This window comes from Hylobates moloch, unplaced genomic scaffold (assembly GCF_009828535.3).
Source record: "Hylobates moloch isolate HMO894 unplaced genomic scaffold, HMol_V3 SCAFFOLD_17, whole genome shotgun sequence".
In the NCBI taxonomy this organism is placed as follows: Eukaryota; Metazoa; Chordata; class Mammalia; order Primates; family Hylobatidae; genus Hylobates; species Hylobates moloch.
This window is the reverse complement of record NW_026652292.1, coordinates 51,841,360-51,863,220: the sequence shown is the minus strand read 5'-3', so window position 1 is coordinate 51,863,220 and position 21,861 is coordinate 51,841,360. Positions and strand designations below refer to the sequence as shown.

The window sequence follows — 21,861 nt, the reverse complement described above, 5'->3', positions numbered from 1 at the left end:
TGGGTCTCAAGTAGTGTCACTAAATTGACCTCCAGCAGGCTGGCTCCAGAGCCTTTGCTTTAACCATTTCTCTCTCCTGGCTTATTCACCCAAAGCCATCCACAGAAGCCATCAAGAGAACAAGCTCTATCATTTATGTCCCAACGTCCCTGCTTTACCGAAGTGGCAAGAGCAGAGGTGACACAGATTGGTGAAAGCCTAGCTTTTTCCCCTGACGATGACCACAGGCAGGGCAGTGTGCAGAAATCCTGCAGCCTGAGAGCCTCTGCACCTGCAGGTTCAGGGTCGTCTCTTCATTACTCAAGTCTACTGACTGCATCCTTCCTCTACCCGACAGATCACTTGCAGACTTGTCCTCCTCCCTCCCCTGAGGTGTAGCAAGCAAGGCGTGTTGCTGAGTCCCCAGTGATCATCTCCTCCATTTCCCGGTGGCTTTTCTCATTGTAATGTCATTACCATGATAAGACTGTTCAGTGTTTCTTCCCCCAAGCTGAGCCCCAGGTGTGTTTTTGGCTCACCCCTTTTTAATAGACACAGAATTCTGAAGCCTCCTAATTTTGTAATTCCCTAGTGCTTCCCCTAAATTCCTGACCTCACATTCTGTTCCTGTTAAACTCATACATGCCCATCCTGCAATGTGGTGCATTATTTTTCCTGCTCAGCACCACCCAATACTTCAATGATTTAACTCACCTTTATGGAGATGACTTTTTTTTTTTTTTTTTTTTTGAGGCAAAGTCTCACACTGTCACCCAGGCTGGAGTGCAGGGATGGGATCTCGGCTCACTGCAACCTTTGCCTCCCAGGTTCAAGCCGATTCTTGTGCCTCAGCCTCCCGAGTAGCTGAGATTACAGGCACGCACTACCACACGCAGCTAATTTTTGTATTTTTAGGAGAGACAGGGTCTCGTCATGTTGGCCAGGCTGGTCTTGAACTCCTGGCCTCAAGTGATCCACCCGCCTCAGCCTCCCAAAGTGCTAGGATTACAGGCGTGAGCCACCGTGCCTGGCCTAGAGATGACTTTTAAGTAAAGATTTCTAAGCCAGCCTTCTCTCCAGAACCCCACCCACATTTCAGCTGCTTGCCCTTGTCCAGGCTCCTCTGGCTGGGACCCTCACTTCAATGACACGTAGTCGTGCGCAAGAGCATTATCTCAGGGAGCCGCTGCAGAGGAGGGCACCTGGAGTGATACTGTTGTGTCAGCGCTTGTGCTTAAGATGCTGTCCTCAAGGTGTCATAGTCACTTAAGAAAGTTTTTATTAAAACATCCAAGGGCCAGGCACGGTGGCTTGCGCCTGTAATCTCAGCACTTTGGGAGGCTGAGGCGAGCAGATCACGAGGTCAGGAGATCGAGACCATCATGGCCAACATGGTGAAACCCTGTCTCTACTAAAACTACAAAAATTAGCTGGGTGTGGTGGCGCGTGCCTGTCGTCCCAGCTACTCGAGAGGCTGAGGCAGGAGAATCGCTTGAACCCGGGAGGCGGAGATTGCAATGAGCCGAGATCATGCCACTGCACTCCAGCCTGGTGACAGAGCAAGACTCTATCTCAAAAGAAAAAAAAATATTCAAGAAGTACATTCTCTGTGCATGTGAAAGAAAATATGGTATTTTGATACAGCAGCTAAGAAAAAGCTTCTAAGGATGGATTTTTATTAATGGAGACTCTAGCAACAAATGAAGAAAGGCCCTGATCCTATGTCATATTTCAGGCACTTTACTATGGGTACTATTAATGTTTTTTATTCCATCTCCCTAAGCAGAAGATTGTCTTTTTCTCCACTCTTGCTCGGTTTAAGATGCTGAATTTACTGGGTCTTTCTCTCCGATTAAACAGGTTGGTCAGGCCAAAGATAAACTGCTGACCAATCAGCTGATAGACCACCTCCTGGGGGAGAACGATGGCGTGCCTAAGGTACTGAACACGTGGGCCTTCGTGTGCATCCTCAGGTCTCAGTTACAGTTACAGTTTGATTCTGCCTGTTTTTACCCATCATGCTTTTACAACGTAGACATGAAAATTTTCTCTCTGCCAGTAGCGTAGATCATCTAGACCAGGAGTGTCCAATCTTTTTGCTTCCCTGGGTCACATTGGAAGAAGAATTGTCTTGGGCCACACATAAAATACACTAACACTAACAATAGCTGATGAGCTAAAAAAAAAAAAAAAAAAATCACAAAAAAAACTCATGTTTTTACAAATTTGTGTTGGACTGCATTCAAAGCTGTCCAGGGCCACATGTGGCCTGCAGGCTGTGGGTTGGACAAGCTTGATCTAGACAGACCCTGCGTTTTGGAGGATAACGTATATTCACTCTTTAAAATTGGCTTTGCCACCTGTGAGATAGCCATGCCCGTCTAGATAACAATCCTCACCACATACAATTTTTCTCAAATGTTATAATTTTGTTTATTCTAGGAACTATGAAAAAAGATCACTGATGTTGAAACTATGACCTAGCACTCATCTCTAAAACTCAGTGTGCTTTGTTTATATTTCAAAAATTATAGAAGTTAACAAAAATCAGATTAAGCATAAAGGTAGTTCTCTATAACATAAAATAGAAATAAATTGGCCAAGCGCAGTGGCTCATGCCTGTAACCCCAGCACTTTGGGAGGCCAAGGCAGGTGGATCACTTGAGGTCAGGAGTTGAAGACTAGCCTGGCCAACATGGCGAAACCCCGTCTCTACAAAAAATATAAAATTAGCCAGGCATGGTGGCATGCACCTGTAGTCCTAGCTACTCAGGAGGCTGAGGCAGGAGAATTGCTTGAACCCAGGAGGCAGAGGTTGCAGTGAGTCGAGATTGTGCCACTGCACTCCAGCCTGGGCAACAGAGTGAGACTCCATCTCAAAAAGAAAGAGTAAGAAAGAAATCATTACAAGCATATTTTCAAAATAGGTGACCCACTGTGGCTTCCTACAGAACATCCATCTTCTCCCAGTCCTGGTGAGGAGAGACCCACATACCTTTGAGAATGCCCCAGACCTCCTTCTTCCCCTTTGCTTTATGTTCAAGGAGATTTGCTGGTGAACTTAAGTCACTGATTGGAAGCAAGGGCAATAGAATGTCACAGCTGGAGAGGACTGTAGTGGTCCCTGAGTCCATTTTCTGCATCTTACAGATAAAGCCACAGAGACCCAGAGCAGCTCAGTTAACTAGCCAAAGGATACAGGCCCTTCAGCTGCTCCAGCCACCTCCCATGGTGTCCACTTACTCTAATCTTCTGAAAACCAGCATCAGATGCTCGCAGCTGTTTAGAGTTGGAATAGGAATGGAAAATGGCCAAAGGCCAAAGAAAATGTTATGGGTCAGAGAAAATTGATATGCATATAAAAATTATTGAAAGCTTGCAAAGTTCATATATCATGTAAGAATATATTTTGTTTCCAAGTACATGAGAAATACTCTGTGGAATAGGGTCAGGAATAGACAGATCCTGTGGTTCAAATCCTGACTGGCCCCCTCCTGTTGTTTCAGCTTCTTATCAGTGAAATCGGGATAACAATAGTGCCTTCTTCCTAGGGTGGGTATAAGGATTAAAATGCATTAGTATTTCTCAAGTACTTAGAATACCATCTGGCCATATTGAGCTCTGAATAAATGTTTAATAAATAATTCTTTATTCATTGAGTTTTTTAAAGCAATATCAATTCTCAGTTAATGGCAGATGAATGTGATTCTAACTGAAATACAAAATTCTAATCTCCCCTTAGCTAATGAAGAAAGTAATGTTTCTATAATGGTTTATATGTCAGGATGCCAAGTACCTGTTCCGCTTGTACATGGCTCTGAAGCAATACCGAGAAGCTGCCCAGACTGCCATCATCATTGCCAGAGAAGAGCAGTCTGCAGGTAGGTCCGTGATACATATGTGTTCTCCCCAAACAGGCAGCAGAATCAAGCCCCAGCCCCTTTACTGTGTAGGAAAAAGTAGCCTCTACGTTTCTAACATAGGCTTGCTTTGAACCCAAAAGACTAAAGAGATGACTATTTCTAGGTTTCAGAGGGGTTAGACAATGTACTATCCCAGGGGACTGTATAAATGTAAGAGACTAAGACCATCTCTTATCAAGTGCTATTTCCTCTCCCCGCCCACAACCTCAGAGTTGCTGTCTCATGAATGATGTCTCCTCTCTCTCACCCCTCCAGCCCACAGCCCCCTTCCTAGACCACAACCCCCTTCCTACAGTCTCACGGCATTTTCTTTCCATTCCGTGTGTTTGGCCTTAACAATATGAGACATTAGGCGATGGAGGGTAATGATGCGGTGCCCTTAACAGACCTAGTTCTTTATAATGTGCAGAGACTTGATAGACTCTTCAGGATGGTTCTGCTCACATGTGCTCGTCAATACTTATTGAGTGAGTAAGAGAATTAGTCTGATATCTTCATTAATTTTTATGAGCTGATCTTCTTAAATCTTTATAAATGTGGACACAATTTTGGAAAATATGCAGTCAAATAAGTCATTACTTTATTCAGCTTACATTGATGTAACAACAACTTCTTTCTGTCAGATGCGTGCTAGGAGCTCAGGATACAGAGAGAACTGACACACAATTCAGCCCTCAAGGTCATGATTTGATGGGAGAGACAGAAAGTAAATTCAGAGTTGTTGTACAGGGTGACAAGTCCCAGACTAGAAAGAGAAATAGGCTGAAAAGGCACAATTAAAATAAGAGCGACTGCCGGGTTACCCACAGAATCCTGAAGGTTGGGGTAGGGAGAGTTGGAGGATGGAGACGAGAGAAGGCAACGAAAGCTTTAGCTGAGTTTTGAAAGGATGGGGGAGCAGGAGACGAGGGGGAGTGGGGGTTGCTGGGAGCCAAAGTGCTGGGATGTGGGGAAATGGGGGTGTGGGGAAGTGCTGGCAAGGCTGCAGCATTTACATGCCCTGGAGAAGGAAGGGAGGGAAAATCAGGCCAGAAAGGAGCGCAGAGGCCGATCCTGAAGGGCACAAGTCCTCTGCTCAGGAATTTGCACTTCCAGGCATGAGTGGCGCCATTGGAGAGTTTTATGCAGGGGTGTGACCTTTAGGTGTTTGGGTGTGGATCAAGGCTTGAGGGTTTTGAAGGCATACTCTGACATCAGATGTGAGCCCAGAGCAATCCTGATGAGCACTACAGCAGAAGGAAATGGTGAGAAGCATTCACAGTGGGCATGGGAAGGGAGGCTGGAATTGGGAGACTGAGAGTTAGACTCAGAACTCCATGGCCTGGTGGACTTCAGGGCCAGGGGGGTGCCCTGAGGAAGAGTAAGACATCAAGGAGGACACCACCAGTTTTCACCAGAGCGACTGGCTAGATGTTCATAACATCAATTAAAATAGGAAATCTGGCCGGGCGCAATGGCTCATGCCTGTAATCCAGCATTTTGGGAGGCCGAGGAGGGTGGATTTCTTAACCCTAGGTGCTTGAGACCAGCCTGGGCAACATGGTGAAAACCTTGTCTCTACAAAAAACACAAAAATTAGCCAGGCATGGGGGGATCACTTGAGCTTGAGAGGCAGAGGTTGCAGTGAACAGAGATTGTGCCCTTGCACTCCAGCCTTGGTGACAGAGCCAGATCCTGTCTGTGACAGACAGACAGACAGATAAATAGGAAATCTGCTGAGTTGCTTTGAATAAGACATTATTAAGAGATTACTAACAAGAAGATTAACAAAATCCATTAGTAAGATGGGGGTCCACAGAATGTCCTCAGACGTCACCCTTTGCAGTAATGTCATTTTACCACCTTTTTTCAAGGCAACTACCGGAATGCACACGATGTTCTCTTCAGTATGTATGCAGAACTAAAATCCCAGAAGATCAAAATTCCCTCCGAGATGGCCACCAACCTCATGATTCTGCACAGCTATATACTAGTGAAGGTGAGGCCCATGGAGTGACTTGGGACATAACCTGCCAGGTGTTTGTCCCCCATTGAGATTTTCTCTAGGCCCTTCTCCGTTGGATTAGAGTGATTGCCTAGATCTCTGTATTGTTAAGTAACAAAACAAGAGACAGAACATGTCTACAATACACTGCCTTGTGTGGAATGAGGCATGGGGCAGGAGGCACAGCATCAAACTCCACTGTGGGGACAGGGAGACGGGGAGACGAGGGGGACCAGGCTTCATCATGTGCATCTTCTTATAGTGTGTGCATTGTTTTGTTTTGTTTTTGAGACAACGTCTTGCTCTTTACCCAGGCTGGAGTGCAGTGGCACAATCTCGGCTCACTGCAACCTCTGCCTCCCAGGTTCAAGCAATTCTCCTGCCTCAGCCTCCCAAGTAGCTGGGATTACAGGCACACGCCACCACACCCAGTTAATTTTTTTGTATTTTTAGTAGATATGGGGTTTCACCATGTCAGCCAGGCTGATTTCAAACTTCTGACCTCAAGTGATCCGCCCACCTTGGCCTCCCAAAGTGCTGGGATTATAGGCATGAGCCACCACGCCCAGCTTTCTTATATTGTTTCGATTCTGAAATATGTAAATGTATTACCTGTGCCAGAAAAATAGATTTACTTAAAGCATCTTTCTTTATCCAAAACTTGTTAGTTTATTTATTGTTAGTGGATTTCATAAAATTCCACTGTTTTATAAATATTGTTTAGTTTTCATCCAAATATAAAAATAATATATATTCCCTAAGAAAGTTTAAAGAATATAGAATTTTTTTTTTTTTTTTTTTTTGATATGGAGTCTCACTGTGTCACCCAGGTTGGAGTGCAGTGGCTTGATCTCAGCTCACTGCAACCTCCACCTCCCCTGCTTCAAGCAATTCCCCTGCCTCAGCCTCCTGAGTAGCTGGGATTACAGGCAAACGCCACCATACCTGGCTAATTTTTTTGTATTTTTAATAGAGACGAGGTTTCACCATGTTGACCAGGCTGCTCTCGAACTCCTGTCCTCAGGCAATCCACCTGCCTCGGCCTCCCAGAGTGCTGGGATTACAGGTGTGAGCCACTGCACCCGGCCAGAAAAGAATTTTTTAAAAATTCGTCCTTTAAGTCCGTCACCCAGATATAACAATTGTTAATAGTGATGTATATATTCTTTGTACTTCTATAAATGCATGTTTTTTACCAAATTGGGATTATGTTTAGTTGTGTATATTCTGTTTTTTAAATCAGTAATTATCAATACAAACAAAAATAGATCCTGCAAACATCAAGTACTTGTATGTATAATTTACATAAATGAGTCTGGGCATGGTGGCTCACATGTGTAATCCCAGTACTTTGGGAGGACAAGGCAGGAGGATCACTTAAGCCCAGGAGTTTGAGGCTGCATTGAGCTATAATCACACCACGGCACTCCAGCCTGGGCAACAGAGCAAGACCTCAACTCTAAAAAATGACACAATACAACTTACATAAATGTCATGTATATTCGTGTGTACATTTATATATATACATATTTCTGTAAATATATGGGCAGACTCCAACTTACATATTTTTTCAAATGTTCATTTATGTCACAGTACATCTTTCCATATTAATGCTAAATTGGTTCTCTGACCTGTCCACAAGAGCAGTCATGTTATGAATGATTTACATACTAATTATTGTCTATATCAGCACTGTCCAGTAGAACGTTCTACAGTGACAGAACTATTCTATACTGTACTGCCCAATATGGTAGCCACTAACCTGGCTATGGAGCACTTGAAATGCAGCTAGTACAGCTGATAAACTACATTGTTAATTGTATATGATTTTAACTTTTATATTTAAGTAGCCATACGTGACTAATGCCTACCACAGGAGACTGCACAGGTCTATAATGCTGATTCTAAGGGAAATGCATCTGGAGTTATAACTTGCAACCTCCAGGAGTACATTTCCTTTCAGAGAGGCAGGAGGATCCTTCTTCCATAAAGAAGGGGGTTGGAAGGAGAGAAGTCTTTCTCAGCTGCGGACATGAGTGGTGATTCAATGTCCTGGAAGCACACAATCTAACAAAATGGAGCCTTTAGGAGTGCAGGGGGGACAGAAACACATTGGTGGAAGATGCGGGGCAAAAACAGGAATTCCTGTAAGAGGCCCTCTTGCAACAGAGCTTTCTAGCACCATAAGCCACAGGGGTGCTTCTTGAGTCCTTTTCTTTGGCCCCAAGGGTTGGCATCATTCCACACTCACCCTGCACATTCTCACCAAGTATCCTCAGCCCTGACCCCTCATCTGTCTGCTTCTCTCCATCCCCACTGCCCCACCTTTTTGGCTTCCTCATCTCACCCCTGGATGACTGCAGTGGCTTCATGGCCTGGCCCCTGCTGACTCTCAAGGCTCACCCCATCCTAAACGCACCCCTCGATGTGTCACTGACCCTGCTGGCCCTTGCCCAGTCTCAAGCCTTCCACCCGTCATTGCCCTCTGAGCACAGATAGGGCACCTTTCCTTTAGCAGATTATTCTCTCTCATTCTACCTGATTCCTGACTCACTCAGCTTTCGGGTCTTACCACAATGTGGTGAAGTTGGTCCCCCAAGAATGGCCAGTAAGAGATAGACCAGGGATTTGAACCCATACCAAGTGGTCTAGGGCAAAGTGAAAAGCAGAGCATAGGGTAGGTGAGGCCATGGGGCCAGGCAGCAGCTGTTGAAGAGAAAAAAATGGAGGGATCTCTAGTGGCATCAGCCAGGAAAGTCTACAAGGATCCCTGGGCCATCATCAAGGAGTTGTTTATTTGAGGGAACAAAGCATGAATTGGGGCTAATCAACGACTATGAGAAGAGTAAAATATGTCATTTGTTTCAGATTCATGTTAAAAATGGAAATCACATGAAAGGGGCTCGCATGCTTATTCGGGTGGCCAACAACATCAGCAAATTTCCATCACGTAAGTACCACTGACCAGAGCTCTCACCCTTCCATGCCCCATGCCCCATGCCGCATGCTAGCACAGCGCCCCTTTTGCAGGCTCCCCTCATACACTAACTTGTTTAATTCTCACAGCAGCTCCATGAAGTGGTATGTGAGGTCCCCAAGACCACTCCCAGGTTTGATGATTCTTCACTGGGAGGATTTATAAGAGTCAACACACAGTAGTACCAAAACCTAGATTTATCACAGCAAAAGGATCTGAGGCAAAATGAGCAGAAGGATTCACCCAAAGGCGAGCAGGTGCAGGCACAGACCTCTGAGAGTCCCTTCCCAGTGGAGCACACAGGATGCAAGTTCAGTAACTCCTCCAAGACTGACTTGTACAACATGGTGAAACATAGAGTGCCAAGAAGCTCATTAGAGACTCAGCAGCCAGGAGTTTGATTGGGGTGTGCTCACATAGGTGCCCCCTGCCTGGCATGTACCCAGTTTTCCAGGCTCCCAGAGAGCAGGTGTTCGGCATAAACCACATTGTTTGTACAAAGATTTTAGGCACGGTGAGCCACTCATCAGTTCTGGAAACGGGGGAACCGTCTCCAAATCTATGTTCCAGATGCGAGCCAAGGGTTAGCTGTTCAAGCCTTTCCAAGGATGACAGTCTCAGGCCTGCACACACAAATACGTTTCTGAACAAACTGGGACAAAAGAAAAGAAATAACATTTGCCCAAGATCACATTATGAGCTAATAATAGCCTGACTCTGTGTTTGCAAGCACGGTAGGACGCTGCCTCTGAAAAGGCCTCACTATTCTAAAAGACATGTCATGATAACATTCTTAAATGATTAAATACTGTCACAGTATATGACAGGGATCAGCAAACTTTTTCTGTAAAGGGCCAGATGTTAAATATTTTAGACTTCGTGAGACATATGGTCTCTGTCACAACTGCTCAACTCTGCCATCTTCTCATGAATAATACATAAACGAATGGGCATGACTGTGTTTCAACAGAGCTTTATGTTTGGACACAAATTAACCACATACACTTTTAACATGCCACAAAAATATTTTTCTTTTGATGTTTTTTCAACCATTTAAAAATGTAAAAATCATTCTTAGCTCATGGGCCGTACAAAAAGTCAGAGGGCTAGATTTGGTCCATGGGTCATAATTGGCCAACCCACATTCTCTAAGTGTATTTTTGTCGTCGTTGTTACATGACAGTCTACCGTGCGGGCAAGGTGTGGGATAGGACGAGCACTCTCATGACTGCTGGTGGGGATGGAAATTGGTATGGCCTTTGCGGAAAGCACTTTGGCAATTTGTGGTAAGAGTATTTTTTAAAAGGTCCTGTTTTTGAGCCAGTAATTCTGGGTGTCTATCCTGAAGAAAGAATTTGATGCCTGCAGAGAGATTAGTGTATAAAGTCATTAATCCCCCTAATGCTTTTATCAGCAGTCTTGTCAGATGCAAAAAATATGTCTAAGAGGCGTGAAAGGAAACTCACGGAAGTGTTGCCTCCAAGGGATGCAGGTCCCAGTTTTACAAGGCAGAACATGGTGTAATCAAAGGAAAAGCACTTGATGGGCAGTTAGCCTGACCCCACAGCTACGTACTTTCCTCATTAAACAGATCACGTCTGGTTCTTTGCAGAAAAAACAAAGTTCGGAGACCACGACCCTGTTTTCCTACAGAACCAGGGTGGAGTCCCACCTGTATCACTGAGGACAGGAGACGCTGTGCTCCTGCTGCTCTCCCCTTTTCTCTTGCAGACATTGTACCCATCCTGACGTCCACTGTGATTGAGTGTCACAGGGCAGGCCTGAGGAACTCTGCTTTCAGCTTCGCAGCTATGTTGATGAGGCCTGAATACCGCAGCAAAATAGATGCCAAATACAGAAAGAAGATCGAGGGAATGGTCAGGTAGGCAGAGACAGCTATTTCTGCTATCTAATCACATTTCTCAGAGGTATTTCCAAAAATGTAGCTGCCAATATGCAGGCTCAATAAGAAAATGGTGGGGGGCCAGGTGCAGTGGCTCACTCCTATAATCCCAACACTTTGGAAGACTGAGGTGGACGAATCACTTGAGGTCAGTAGTTCAAGACCAGCCTGGCCAATATGATGAAACCCCATCTCTACTAAAAATACAAAAATTGGCTGGGCGTGGTGGCACGCACCTATAGTCCCAGCTACTCAGGAGGCTGGGGCAGGAGAATCGCTTGAACCTGGGAGGCGGAGGTTGCAGTGAGCCGAGATCGTGCCATTGCACTCCAGCCTGGGCAACAGAGCGAGATTCCATCTCAACCAAAAAAAAAAAAAAAAAGGCGGGCATAGCAATTAGGCTTGTATTCAGCTCCAAGCAGCAGAAAACCTAACAGCAGCTTGACCAAGTCAGTATTTATTTGACTCATATGCAAGGCATCACAGTCCAGGGCTGGTGTCACCATGCCTTGATGCCACCAGACCCAGATCCCCATCTTCCAGCTTTGCAGCTTTGCCATCCATAGCATAGAGGTTTCCTCCTCATGGTGGCAAGACATCTGCCACACCCCCAGACATCATGTCCTCGTTCCAGGCAGGAAGAAGTAGGGAAATGAGAGGTCAAAGGGATCTTCACCTTTTTGCTCAGGAAGGTACCATCCTCAAGACCTTCAATTTTCACCTCCGTGGCCAGTACTCTGCCTCACAGGACTTAAGGCTGCTAAGTGGAAGCAAAGTTCTGTTGGCAAGGAGCTGGAGAGAAGCAGCGAACTATGTCTGCCAAAGAGGGATGAAGAAAATAGTGGACATTCAGTGGAACTTCCTCTCAGTGTGAGGAACTTCATATTCACAGGGCCCACTGCCAGCAGAGAGAGCTCATTTCCAAATCCTCTGCAGCCCCAAAAGCCCTTAGGCACATCCTTGCTTCAGAAAGCAGTCAGTAGCCTGGTTTTTCTAGGTTTTTCTAAACGAAAACTAGGAAAAAGTAGCCCTTGCATTTGGAAAAGAAAAAAGTCATTGCAGTCATGGAGTAATTCTAAACAACCACTTTTTCAGGAGTGATGACATTTGGGGTTCCTGTTCATTACATTATGACAAGACCCAGGTACCTGAATCTTGGACCCAGACCTTAGCCCAGGGAGATGACTGGATTGGTAATGACAAATGGAAGCAAATGACACTTCACTGGTAGCTGGGTTTGGGAACCACCCTCATGGCAGAGAGCTTTAAGTTGGATAGGAGTACATGGAATACTCCTTTTTTTAAGCCTAAGTAGCTTCAGACCAAATCAGTCTGACCCAGAATACCTGCTAGCATGGAGAGTGGGATGGGGAGAAGCTAACCACAAAATGCAAGATCATATTTACCCCAACAGCAGAGAACCACGCTAGCTGGGGCTCTGGTGGGAGGAGATGCTAGGCATTCTCTCCCCATGCACAAATCGTTTATAGCTATGTGGTCCAATATGGTACCTGCTAGCCACATGTGGCTATTTAAATTTAGTTAAAATGGAATAAAAGTTAAAGTTAGTTCTTCGCACTACCCGTATTTCAAGTGTTCAAATGTGGCTCATGGCTACCATATTGGATAGCACAGAATCCAAACATTTCCATTGTCACAGATAGTTCTATTGGACAGTGCTGGTGTAACTTTTACCACTTCTGTTACACAAAAGGGAGACACAGAGGGAAAATACCAAGCTCACCACTCCAGTAGCACAGGAAGAGAGAAGACCGCAAGACCTACCCATGCTTTCTGCCGCTGAATGTGCTATGAACTCCAGTTCCCAAACGTGGCCCATGTAACACCCTAGAACCTAACCAATCCTAGGTACTCTTCCTCCTCCCTGGAGTGGATCAAGGGCTGGTGTGAGCTTGTAAGTATCTCTCTAAGCCCAGAGTCTGACTATGAAGTAGGTGTGTCATATGTCCCTGGTTTTCCAAATATGCTTTCTCTTTGCCATCCCCGGTACATGAATAAAACGGTATTTTTAAATGACATGATTCTTCCTCACAGGAGACCCAATACATCCGAGATAGAAGAGGCCACGACTCCATGTCCATTCTGCAAATTTCTTCTCCCAGAGTGTGAACTCCTCTGTCCTGGATGTAAAAACAGTATCCCATATTGCATTGCAACAGTGAGTTCCTTTATAGTAATTTCCCTTTCTTTGCACATCTCTTTGTAACCCATTTGAATACTTGATGTATGTCAATATTTTCTTCACTTTTAAAATAATCTTATCCCTCAAATTTCCTACAACATCTAGCATTTTATTTCATAGTCAATACAGTTAAAGGTGATATTCAAAGCAAATAATAATAGTGGAGGCACTATCACTGCAGGGCCAAATAGCACAGACTCGGGGCTCAGACCGTCCTGGGCTCAGTCCTCTGTAGTAACACCTGCCTGCTGAAATCAACCACAGATTGACGAGCTACACATGTGCAAAGCCTTGGTGCCATCCTGGCAGGCTGCAGCACTTAATAAGCGGTAGTTTTTATTATTATAATATTGAGACCTAGTATCAGACAACTTTAACATATCAGGTTATTTATAATTCACTGGATTAATTTGAGCTTTATTTTAAAGAAAACTAAATTCAGGCAATGATATCAGAAAACTGAATATTATTCCTTTAAACATGAATCTGATACAACCTAGCTTTAATCCTTTTAATGCCATCTCAGTTACCCACACATGTGAAATAGCAATGATTTTATAATTTAGAGGTCTGACTTATAACTGGAATTCAATTATTATAATTGAATAACAGGCAGGGTGCAGTGGCTCATGCCTGTAATCCTAGCACTTTGGGAGGCCGAGGCAGGTGGATCACTTGAGGTCAGGAGTTCGAGACCAGCCCGGCCAACATGGTGAAATCCCGACTCTACTTAAAACACAAAAATTAGCCAAGCATGATGGCGCACGCCTGTAGTCCCAGGTGCTCAGGAGTCTGAGGCAGAAGAATCGCTTGAACCCAGGAGGTAGAGGTTGCAGACAGCCGAGAATGCGCCACTGTACTCCAGCCTGGGCGACTGAGCAAGATTCTGTCTCAAAAAAAACATTGACTAATGGTTGGAGTTTTTAAAATAAAGATGAATTTAACTCTTAAACATCCCATTTCCAGGGTCAACACATGTTGAAAGATGACTGGACGGTGTGTCCACATTGTGACTTCCCTGCTTTATACTCAGAATTGAAGATGTAAGTGTGCGTCATGTCACTCAGTCTCACTGATTTCTCCCGACACAGGCCTTTCATTCTGCGTCTTTTGTTCTGAAGCATTCCTCTGTTTATTTGTGTTCCTAAGGATCTCTAAAGACTCAAATTGTCTTCTTGGAAGAACCTCCTATGACCTTTGAGAATATTATCTTTAAAGAGGATCTTGCATGAGACTGAATAGTTTTGATTCTCAAATTGCATGGTGGACATGTGTTAAGAGGTGTAGACAGAAAGTAGTTGTCTTTCTCATTAGAGTAATCCAAAGCTAAAGGAATGTTATATATTTAATTTACTCTGCCTTTGCCTCCCCTAAACAGCATGCTAAACACTGAAAGCACATGTCCTATGTGTTCAGAAAGATTAAACGCTGCTCAGCTGAAAAAGATTTCAGACTGTACCCAGTACCTGCGAACGGAGGAGGAACTGTGAGTGACATGTGCAGGTGAGTGGCAGAGCGCCCGCACACCTTCTGGGCGCAAGGGTCCACAGCGTGCATGCAGCTTTTTACTGTGTATCAGTATCAACTCCTTTTAGTGCATCATGGAGCTTGCCAGATTTGAACAATCTGACAAACACCTTTTGATGTATTTTTTTTTTAATGCTAAAACACAGGTATTATCATCTCCATAGTGACAAAGGTTGTTTAGCCAAGCAGCATCATTCCGACTAGACCAGATTTTGTCAAATCTCACAGGGGTCTTTTTAATCACTCCATTAAAACTAGAGCCAGCTAATAAAAGTATTTTTTGAGGGTCTGTGATATAATTCAGGAGAATATATTGTAAAAATGTTGGCTTCCAGAGATTTGGAAATAATCTCCATTTCTTTTTCTTTCCAAGTCCCACTTTTGTCACATGGAAGCTACACATATTCCTTCTACTTCATTCCATTGGAAGCACTTACTCATGGCCACACATACTGCAGAGGAAGGAAGGGAAATGTAGTCTTTAATTGAGAAGCCAAAAGCCCTGCCAAAATTCAGGATATTCTTTTACCAAGGGAAAAGTGAAAGTAATTCATCTCTGACACAGATCTCACACTTAGCCTGGTTAGACAGGAGTCGAGATTCCCCCCACAACCTCTCTCTGTTTTCCCTTCCTCAGGAAGCAGCAGCTCCATCCAACGAGTTGGACAGGACAGAAAACCTACATATTATCTAGATACCTCTCACCCTTAGCCCCCATGAACAAGGGCTCTCAGGCTATCTCCAGTATCTGGTTCATGGTTCTCTTGGCTTTTTAGTGCACCTGCAAACACAAAGAGCCTCCAAGGCTGTCCATTAACAGGCCCAGCCTCCTCCTCCTGCCTCAGGTCTGATTACTCACCATGTTGCAGTCCCACTGGCCTTGCCCTTCCCTGACCACTCCAAAATGTTTTCCACAGCAGTTGCACCCTCTTACATTCCCACCAGCAGCACACAAGTGTTCATCTCTCCATTCCACATCCCTGCCAACAGCTGCTGTCTGCCTTATTATTATTATTTTTTTTTTTTTGAGACAGAGTCTTGCTCTATTGCCCAGGCTAGAGTACAGTGGCATGATCTCGGCTCACTGCAACCTCTGCCTCCCGGATTCTAGTGATTCTCGTGCCTCAGCCCCCCTGAGTAGCTAGGACTACAGGCGTGTGCCACCACGCTCGGCTAACTTTTGTATTTTTAGTATAGACGGGGTTTCACCATGTTGGCCAGGCTGGTCTCAAACTCCTGACTTCATGTGATTCGCCGGCCTCAGCCTCCCAAAAGTGCTGGGATTACAGGCATGAGCCACCGCACCCAGCCAGGTGTTTGTCTTTTTATTGTTCAGTTCTAAGAGTTCTTTATATGTTCTAGATACAAGTTCTGTATCATGTATATGATTTGGAAGTATTTTCTTGTGGGTTTTTTTCCTTTGTTTTTTTTTTGTCGTTGTTGTTTTTTAAATAGAGGCAGGGTCTTGCCACATTGCGCAGGTTGGTCTCGAACTCCTGGGCTCAAACAATCCTCCTACCTTGGCCTCCCAGAGTGCTGGGACTACAGGCATCAGCCACCATGCTCGGCCTTGATAGCATCTTTGATGCACAAGTATTTTATTTTGATGAAGTCCAGTTTATCTGTTTGGTTCCCCCCCTTTGTTTGCTTATGCTATTGGTATTGTATCAAAAACCATTGCCAGGCTGGGCAGAGTGGCTCATGCTTATAATCCCAGTGCTTTGGGAGGCCAAAGTGGTAGGATCACTTGAGCTCAGAAGTTCGAGACCAGCCTGGGCAACATAGTAAGACCGCATCCCTACAAAAAAATAAAATAATTAGCCAGGTATAGTGGCATACACCTGTAGTCCCTGCTGCTTGGGAGGCTGAGGCAGGAGGATCACTTGAGCCCGGGAGGCTGAGGCTGAAGTGAGCTATGATCAAGCCATTGTACTCCAGCCTGGGCAACAGATTGAGTGAGCCCCTTTGTCTCAAAAAAACCAACCAACAAATCAACCATTGTGTAAAGTGGGCACAGTGGCAGGCACCTGTTATTCCAGCTACTCAGGAGGCTGAGGCAGGATTGCTTGAGTCCAGGAGTTCAAGACCAGCCTGGGCAACATAGCAAGACACCATCTCTAAATAAAAACAGTGCCTACTCCAAGGTCATGAAGATTTACACCTGTTTCCTTCTAGGAGTTTTATAGTCATTACTTATATTTAGGTCTTTGATCCACTTAGTTTTTGTGTCTGGTGTGAGATAGGGATCCAGCTTCCTTCTTTTGCATGTAGATATCCAGCTGACCCAGCAGAATTTGCTGAAAAGACAAATTTTCCTCATTGACACTGGATTATTGTGTATTTGAGTTTTAAGTTTTTTATGTATATATTCTAGATACAAGTTCTTTGTCAGATATATTTTGCAAATATCACACTCTGTGGCTTCCCATTTTTTTCTGAATGGTGTCTTTTGGTAAGGTTTTGATTTCGATGAATTATAATTTATTAAATTTTAAATTTTAGGGTTATTGCCTTTTTTGTCCTAAATATATGTGTGTGTGTGTGTGTGTATATATATATCCTACTAACAAGTCAGGAACATATTTTTCTGTTTTCTTCTAGAAGCTCTAGATCTGCAATTTATCTTGAAATAATTTGTTTCCAGTGTGAGGAAGGGTTGGGTTTTCTTCCCCTCAAATGGATATAAAATGTGGGCCTATTTCTGGACCCTTTCTTCTTTGCCATTATGTGTTTTTCCCTTATTTTAATACTACACTATCTTGATTACTGTGGCTTTATAGAATCTCTTAAAGTCAGGTATTGTGGATCCTCCAATTTGGTTTTTTTTTTCCAAGACTGTTTTGGCTGTTGGTTATTCATTTTTGTAGACAATTTTAGAATCAGTTTCTCAAATTCTATTTTAGAAACCTGCTCAAATTATGATTGGGGCTTGTATTAATTTTGTTGCTATATAACAAATTATCACAAATTTAGCATCTTAAAACAACACACATTTATTATCTCACAATTTCTATGGTTATGGGTCAGTAGTCTAGGTATGGCTTAGCTGGGTCTTCTCCTCAGGGTCTCACAAGGCTATAATCATAGTGTTGGTTGGAGCTGAAATCTTACCTGAAGTCTTTTTCTAGTCTATTTGTTGGGTTTTGTTTTCTTTGGAGGGGAGGCAGATTCTGATCTTTATGGTCAGAGGACTGAAGCCCTTAGCTCCTACAGGCAGTTTCCTGACACGTGACCCTCCCCACAACACAAAACTGCTTCAAGTCCAGCGTAAGGGCATCTCTCATTTACAATCTCTCCCTTCAGGTAAAGTCTGGACCCTATTATAAAGGGCTTACCTGATTAGGTGAAGCCCACGACAAATTCTCTTTTGATTAATTCAAAGTCCATTGATTGAGACCTTAACTACATCTACAAAATTCCTTCCTCTCTATCATATAATTAAGCCTAATACGGTTATTATCACATCATATCACAAGCCCTGCCCACACTCAAGAGGAAGGTGTTACACAGGATAAGTATCACTGGTGTGGGAAATTTAGGGACCATCCTAGAATTCTGCCTATCACAAAAGTTACATTGATTCTGTAGATCATTTTGAGAATTGACATCTTTAACAGTCTGCCAATCTATGAATATGGTATATCTCTACATTTATTTAGATCTTTTTCAATTCCTCATCACTATTTTGCAGGATTTTTTTTTTTTTTTTTTTGAGACGGAGTCTTGCTCTGTCACCCAGGCTGGAGTGCGGTGGCTCAATCTCGGCTCACTGCAAGCTCCACCTCCCGGGTTCACGCCATTCTCCTGCCTCAGCCTCTCCGAGTAGCTGGGACTACAGGCGCCCGCCACCACGCCCGGCTAATTTTTTGTATTTTTAGTAGAGACGGGGTTTCACCGTGGTCTCGATCTCCTGACCTCGTGATCCGCCCGCCTCGGCCTCCCAAAGTGCTGGGATTACAAGCGTGAGCCACCGCGCCCGGCCCTTTTGCAGGGTTTTTTGTTTTTGAGATGGAGTTTCACTCTTGTCGCCCAGGCCAGAGTGCAATGGTGCAATCTCAGCTCACTGCAACCTCTGCCTCCAGGGTTCAAGCGATTTTACTGCCTCAGCCCCCCGAGTAGCTGAGATTACAGGTGCCCACCACCACGTCCAGCTAATTTTTGTATTTTTAGTAGAGATGGGGTTTCACCATGTTGGCCAGGCTGCTCTTGAACTCCTGACCTCAGGTGATCGACCCACCTCAGCCTCCCAAAGTGCGGGATTATAGGTGTGAGCCACTGTGCCCAGCCTATTTTGCAGTTTTGAATAAAGAAGTCTTTCGTGTCTTTTGTTAAATTTATTTCTAAATAATTTGGGGAGATTTTAATACTAAATTAAATTTAGTTTTTTTCATTTTCTAATTGTTTACATAGGAAAGTGCAATTAATTTTTATATATCGACCTTGCATCCTGTAACCTTTCTAAATTATGTCTAGTAGTTGTACTGTAGAATCCTTCAGATTTTCTGCGTAAACAGTCATCTACAAATAGACAAAAAATTTACTTATCTTTCCAATCTTTGTAACTTTTATTTTTCTTCTCATATGCACTGGCTAGGACCTCCTCTACAATGTTGTATAATAGTAGAATCAACATCCTTGTCTTGTTCTCAGTGTTGGAGGAAGGTATTTAGTATTTCACTATTGTGATGTAAGGTTTTTCAGAGAGGTCTCCTAACAAATTGTGGTGGAAGTTTCCTTCTAGTTTACTAGGTGACAAATTTTGTCAAATGCTTTTTCTCTATCAATTGAGATGATATGGCTTTTCCCCTTTAATCCATTTATATGGTAAGTTATATTGATTTTCAATGTTAAAGCCAACTTTTACTCTGGAGATAAACTCACTTGATCATGATGTATTATCCTATTGCTGGATTATTTTGCTAATATTATGTTGAGAATATTGTGTCTGTGTCCATGGGGGATATTGGTCTGCAATTTTCCTCTGGTGTGATTTTTTTTTTTTTTCAAGTGTTATCATCAGGCTGAATTTAGGTCTACAATTTTGTTATTTGTTTTTTATTTGTCCTATCCACTTTTTGTTCAGTTCCTCTTGTCTTGCCTTCTATTTGACTAAATATTTTTTCATATTTCATTTGATTCTTCTATTGACTTTTTACCTGTCTTTACAAAATTTTATACTTGGTTAATATCCTATTATATATATACACAAACACATACACACAAATATACATATGTACACATTATAAATCCTGTAATACAATGATACAATTTTTCTTTAGTTGTGTCTTTTTAAAGGAAATTATCTTAAAAAAATACAATGTAGCTTTACATTTACCCACATTTATAATTTCCATGTTATTCTTGCCTGAATCCAAGTTTCCATGTGGTATTATTTCTTTTCAGCCTGAAGTACTTCCTTTGACATTTCTTACGTGTGCAGGTTTGCTGGTGACTTCTTCTCTGTCTTTATTTTCCTTCATTTTTGAGGATATTTTCGCTTGATACGAAATTCTGAGGTTTTCTTAAAGCACTTTCATGATTGTCTCCAGTATCAAACTTCACTGTTCCCCTGTATTTACTGGTTTCTTTCTGGCTACATTCAAGGCATTCTCTATTTTTGGTTTCCAGAATTTTGACTATACTTGCCTGGGTGTGGTTTTTAAATTTTTTTAACTTAGGATTTTCTAGAATTCTTGAATCTGTATGTTTATATTCTTCCTTCAATTGGGACATTTTGAGCCATTATTTCTTCAATCACTTTTCCTATCCCTTTCTGTCTTCTCATTCTGGAACTCCAGTAATATCTGTGTTTGACTACTTGACGTCCAAAGGTCACTAAAGTTCTTTCCTCTATCTTTTTTCTCTGTTCATATTGGATAATTAGTTTTGATCTATATTCTAGTTCACTGACCTTTCTTCTAAGTAAAATTTTTTTTGTTTGTTTGTTTTTGAGACGGGGTCTCACTCTGTTGCCTGAGCTGGGTGCAGTGCCACAATCATCGTTCACTGCAGCCTCAAACTCCTGGGCTCAAATGATCTTCCTGCCTCAGCCTTCCAAGTAGCTAGGACTACAGGAATGTGCTATACCCAGCTTTTTTTTTAAGACATGGGGTCTCACTATGTTGCCCAGGCTGGTCTTGAACTCCTAGACTCAAGTGATCCTCCCACCTCAGCCTCCCAAAGTGTTGGGATTACAGGTGTGAGCCACCATTCCTGGCCTTCTAAAAAAAAAAATTTCAGGGATGAGAAGGGTGGAGCCAAGATGGCCGAATAGGAACAGCTCCGGTCTCCAGCTCCCAGCCCCAGCGACACAGAAGACGGGTGATTTCTGCATTTCTGCTTCAGGTACCCGTTTCATCTCACTAGGGAGTGCCTAACAGCGGGTGCAGGACAGTTGGTGAAGCGCACTGTGCGCGAGCCGAAGCAGGGCGAGGCATTGCCTCACTCGGGAAGCGCAAGGGGTCAGGGAGTTCCCCTTCCTAGTCAAAGAAAGGGGAAACAGACGGCACCTGGAATATCGGGTCAGTCCCACCCCAATACTGTGCTTTTCCAACGGGCCTGGAAAACGGCACACTAGGAGATTGTGTCCCGCACCTGGCTCGGAGGGTCCTGTGCCCATGGAGTCTCGCTGATTGCTAGCACAGCAGTCTGAGATCAAGCTGCAAGGCGGCAGCGAGGCTGGGGGAGGGGCGCCCGCCATTGCCCAGGCTTGCTTAGGTAAACAAAGCAGCCAGGAAGCTCGAACTGGGTGGAGCCCACCACAGCTCAAGGAGGCCTGCCTGCCTCTGTAGGCTCCACCTCTGGGGGCAGGGCACGGACAAACAAAAACTCAGCAAGAACCTCCACAGACTTAAAGGTCCCTGTCTGACTGACAGCTTTGAAGAGAGTAGTGGTTCTCCCAGCACGCAGCTGGAGATCTGAGAACGGACAGACTGCCTCCTAAAGTGGGTCCCTCACCCCTGAGCAGCCTAACTGGGAGGCACCCCCCCAGTAGGGACAGACTGACACCTCATTCAACCGGGTACTCCTCTGAGACAAAACTTTCAGAGGAACTATCAGACAGCTGAATTTGTGGTCTCACGAAAATCCGCTGTTCTGCAGCCACCGCTGCTGACACCCAGCCAAACAGGGTCTGGAGTGGACCTCTAGTAAACTCCAACAGACCTGCAGCTGAGGGTCCTGTCTGGTAGAAGGAAAACTAACAGACAGAAAGGACATCCACACCAAAAACCCATCTGTACATCACCATCATCAAAGACAAAAAGTAGATAAAACCACAAAGATGGGGAAAAAACAGAGCAAAAAAACTGGAAACTCTAAAAAACAGAGCACCTCTCCTCCTCCAAAGGAACGCAGTTCCTCACC

At 43.9% G+C, this 21,861-nt stretch overlaps 1 protein-coding gene across 8 annotated transcripts in view; it reads left to right on the top strand.

Annotated features, from left to right (window-relative positions):
- The window catches only part of WDR19 (WD repeat domain 19), a 111,252-nt gene that overhangs the window by 83,245 nt on the left and 6,146 nt on the right, over window positions 1-21,861 (top strand). For 3 of the 8 annotated variants that reach the window (XM_032135839.2, XM_058430273.1, XM_058430276.1), the window contains 8 exons: window positions 1,840-1,917; window positions 3,764-3,860; window positions 5,756-5,880; window positions 8,755-8,836; window positions 10,595-10,745; window positions 12,822-12,945; window positions 13,936-14,012; window positions 14,348-14,472. In XM_032135839.2, the coding sequence (XP_031991730.1) occupies window positions 1,840-1,917; window positions 3,764-3,860; window positions 5,756-5,880; window positions 8,755-8,836; window positions 10,595-10,745; window positions 12,822-12,945; window positions 13,936-14,012; window positions 14,348-14,459 (846 nt within the window). In that variant the 3' untranslated portion in view covers window positions 14,460-14,472. Of the gene's footprint in view, window positions 1-1,839; window positions 1,918-3,721; window positions 3,865-5,755; window positions 5,881-8,754; window positions 8,837-10,594; window positions 10,746-11,861; window positions 12,946-13,935; window positions 14,013-14,347; window positions 14,473-21,861 lie in introns of those variants that run through there. The other 5 variants (XR_004244854.2, XM_058430275.1, XM_058430274.1 and 2 more) reach the window with 5 other exon arrangements.